Source organism: Entamoeba nuttalli (genome assembly GCF_000257125.1).
Source record: "Entamoeba nuttalli P19 unplaced genomic scaffold asmbl_6375, whole genome shotgun sequence".
Classification (NCBI taxonomy): domain Eukaryota; phylum Evosea; order Mastigamoebida; family Endamoebidae; genus Entamoeba; species Entamoeba nuttalli.
The window spans coordinates 1-1,946 of NW_008578040.1; the positions used below are offsets into that span (position 1 = coordinate 1).

Sequence of the window (1,946 nt, forward strand, 5' to 3'; positions counted from 1 at the left end):
TATTCTTTTATTATTTTTTTACTAGTTATTAAATTAATATTTACATTTCATAATAACCATTATTAAAAAATAATTTAAGTCATATATAACATTATTTAATAATTGAATAACTGATAGTTATAACTTATTAAAAATCACCAAAAAGAGATTATAAGATTGAGAACTTGAAATAATTATTAAACTGACTGAGGTATTTTATGATTCTATTAATTATAGCACTTCTTCACATAAGTTATGCATTTAATAATCAGTGCTCTTCTGCTACATTAGTTGACTTAACAACTATGAATGAATTTTCTGTTACAGAAGACACTACTCAATCTACTCTTTCATCTTATCGAGTTGGAAGAAAAATGATAAAACAGAAGGGTAAATGGTATCGAATTCATACCAATGGATTAGGTAATAATATTGAAATAGATACTTGTTTATCTGGAACAACAAATTTTGATTCAAAAATCATTGTCTTTGGAGGTTGTTCAAGAGGCATTGGAACACAACTATTATCAATGAACGATGACAGTTTTACAGGTTGTGGTTCAGCTGCTAGGTTGATATTTAATGACAAAAGAAAAACAACGTTCTTTGTTTTTATTACTGGGTCTGATGTAAATGATGTTGGAATTTTTGGATTAAGGATCAACAAATTACCAGCAACAAGTAATAAAGAGTGTAAATACGCTCAAGAGATTAATCAATACCCAACATACAGAGAAGCTACTACAACAGGTATTGCTCCTAATTATAAAGGGTTATCAGGATTATTTTATACTATCAAAGGTAATGGAGATAGGATTCATATTTCTACATGTCATAGAGCAACTAATGTAGATACAATAATTAATGTATTTGATAATTGTGAGTTAATGAATCCAATTTCAGTTCAAACTAGAGTATGTGATAATAAAAATATGGGTTCAAAAATATTTATTGATACACAGCCAGGTAAAGTTTATAATGTTCATGTATCTTCTACTCCAAAGAAAAGAGGAATGTTTATTGTTGCGTTTGAAACAGAAAATACAATTGTACCTCAAACATGTGAAAAATCTACTGCAATTACTTCATTACCATTTGCAAGTACAACTAAATTAGATGGAAACACATTGAGTATGTCATGTGGTAATACTCAACAAAAAGTTGGGGCATGGTATTCAATTGTAGGAGATGGATATGATTATATTTTATATACTTGTAACAGTATGAATGGACCTCAAGATGGAACAATGATAGAAATATTTGAAAGTTGTAATTCAAATAGTCAATGTGTTATGAATGATAATGGATGTGGATTACATGGTAAGATTAGTAAAAAACTAGAAATGAATAAAAATTATTTTATTAAAGTTAGTTGTACAAATCCTCACACTCAGTGTAGAGTTACTTTGAACGTAGAAAAATTAAATACACAAGGAGATATAAATAGTTGTATAATTGCTAAAACTGTAGAAATTACAAGTAGAACAGACTCTTTTACAGACTCTTTTGATATCACTACCGCAAGAACATCTGAAACAAAATGTGGTGGAGTTAAACCAAGAAAAGGATTGTGGTATAAAGTTGTAAATAATTATAAATATGCTTTTCCTTTATTCATTCAAACAAATGTACTTTTGGCTTCTTCTACTAAACACACTGCAGAAATTCAAATGTACCGAAGTTGTACATTGGAGTGTGAAGAAAGACAGTTGTCTGTTCAACATTTAACACTAAAACCAAAAGAAACAGTTATGTTCTTTATCACTACAGATGAGACTGAAGGGCAACTTGGTATTTTCATAAGAGAAGACCATAGACTACAACATGACACTTGTAAAACAGCACTAGAATTTAATGCACCATTTACTGTAGTTGAATATAAACCAAATACTGGAAGAACAACTAATCCTGTATGTGCGGCTAATCTTGTTGGCAAGCACACAGGTATTTACTATTATTTCCAAAGT

General features: G+C 29.1%; 1 protein-coding gene across 1 annotated transcript in view; it reads left to right on the forward strand.

Annotated features, from left to right (window-relative positions):
• Positions 1-197: 197 nt before the first annotated feature.
• Positions 198-1,946, forward strand: part of ENU1_152800 (hypothetical protein) — a gene marked incomplete at both ends in the record, with an annotated part of 1,899 nt that continues 150 nt past the window's right edge. Inside the window, one exon of the mRNA XM_008860640.1 lies at positions 198-1,946. This exon is cut by the window's right edge and continues 150 nt beyond it. Coding sequence (XP_008858862.1) covers positions 198-1,946 — 1,749 coding nt within the window.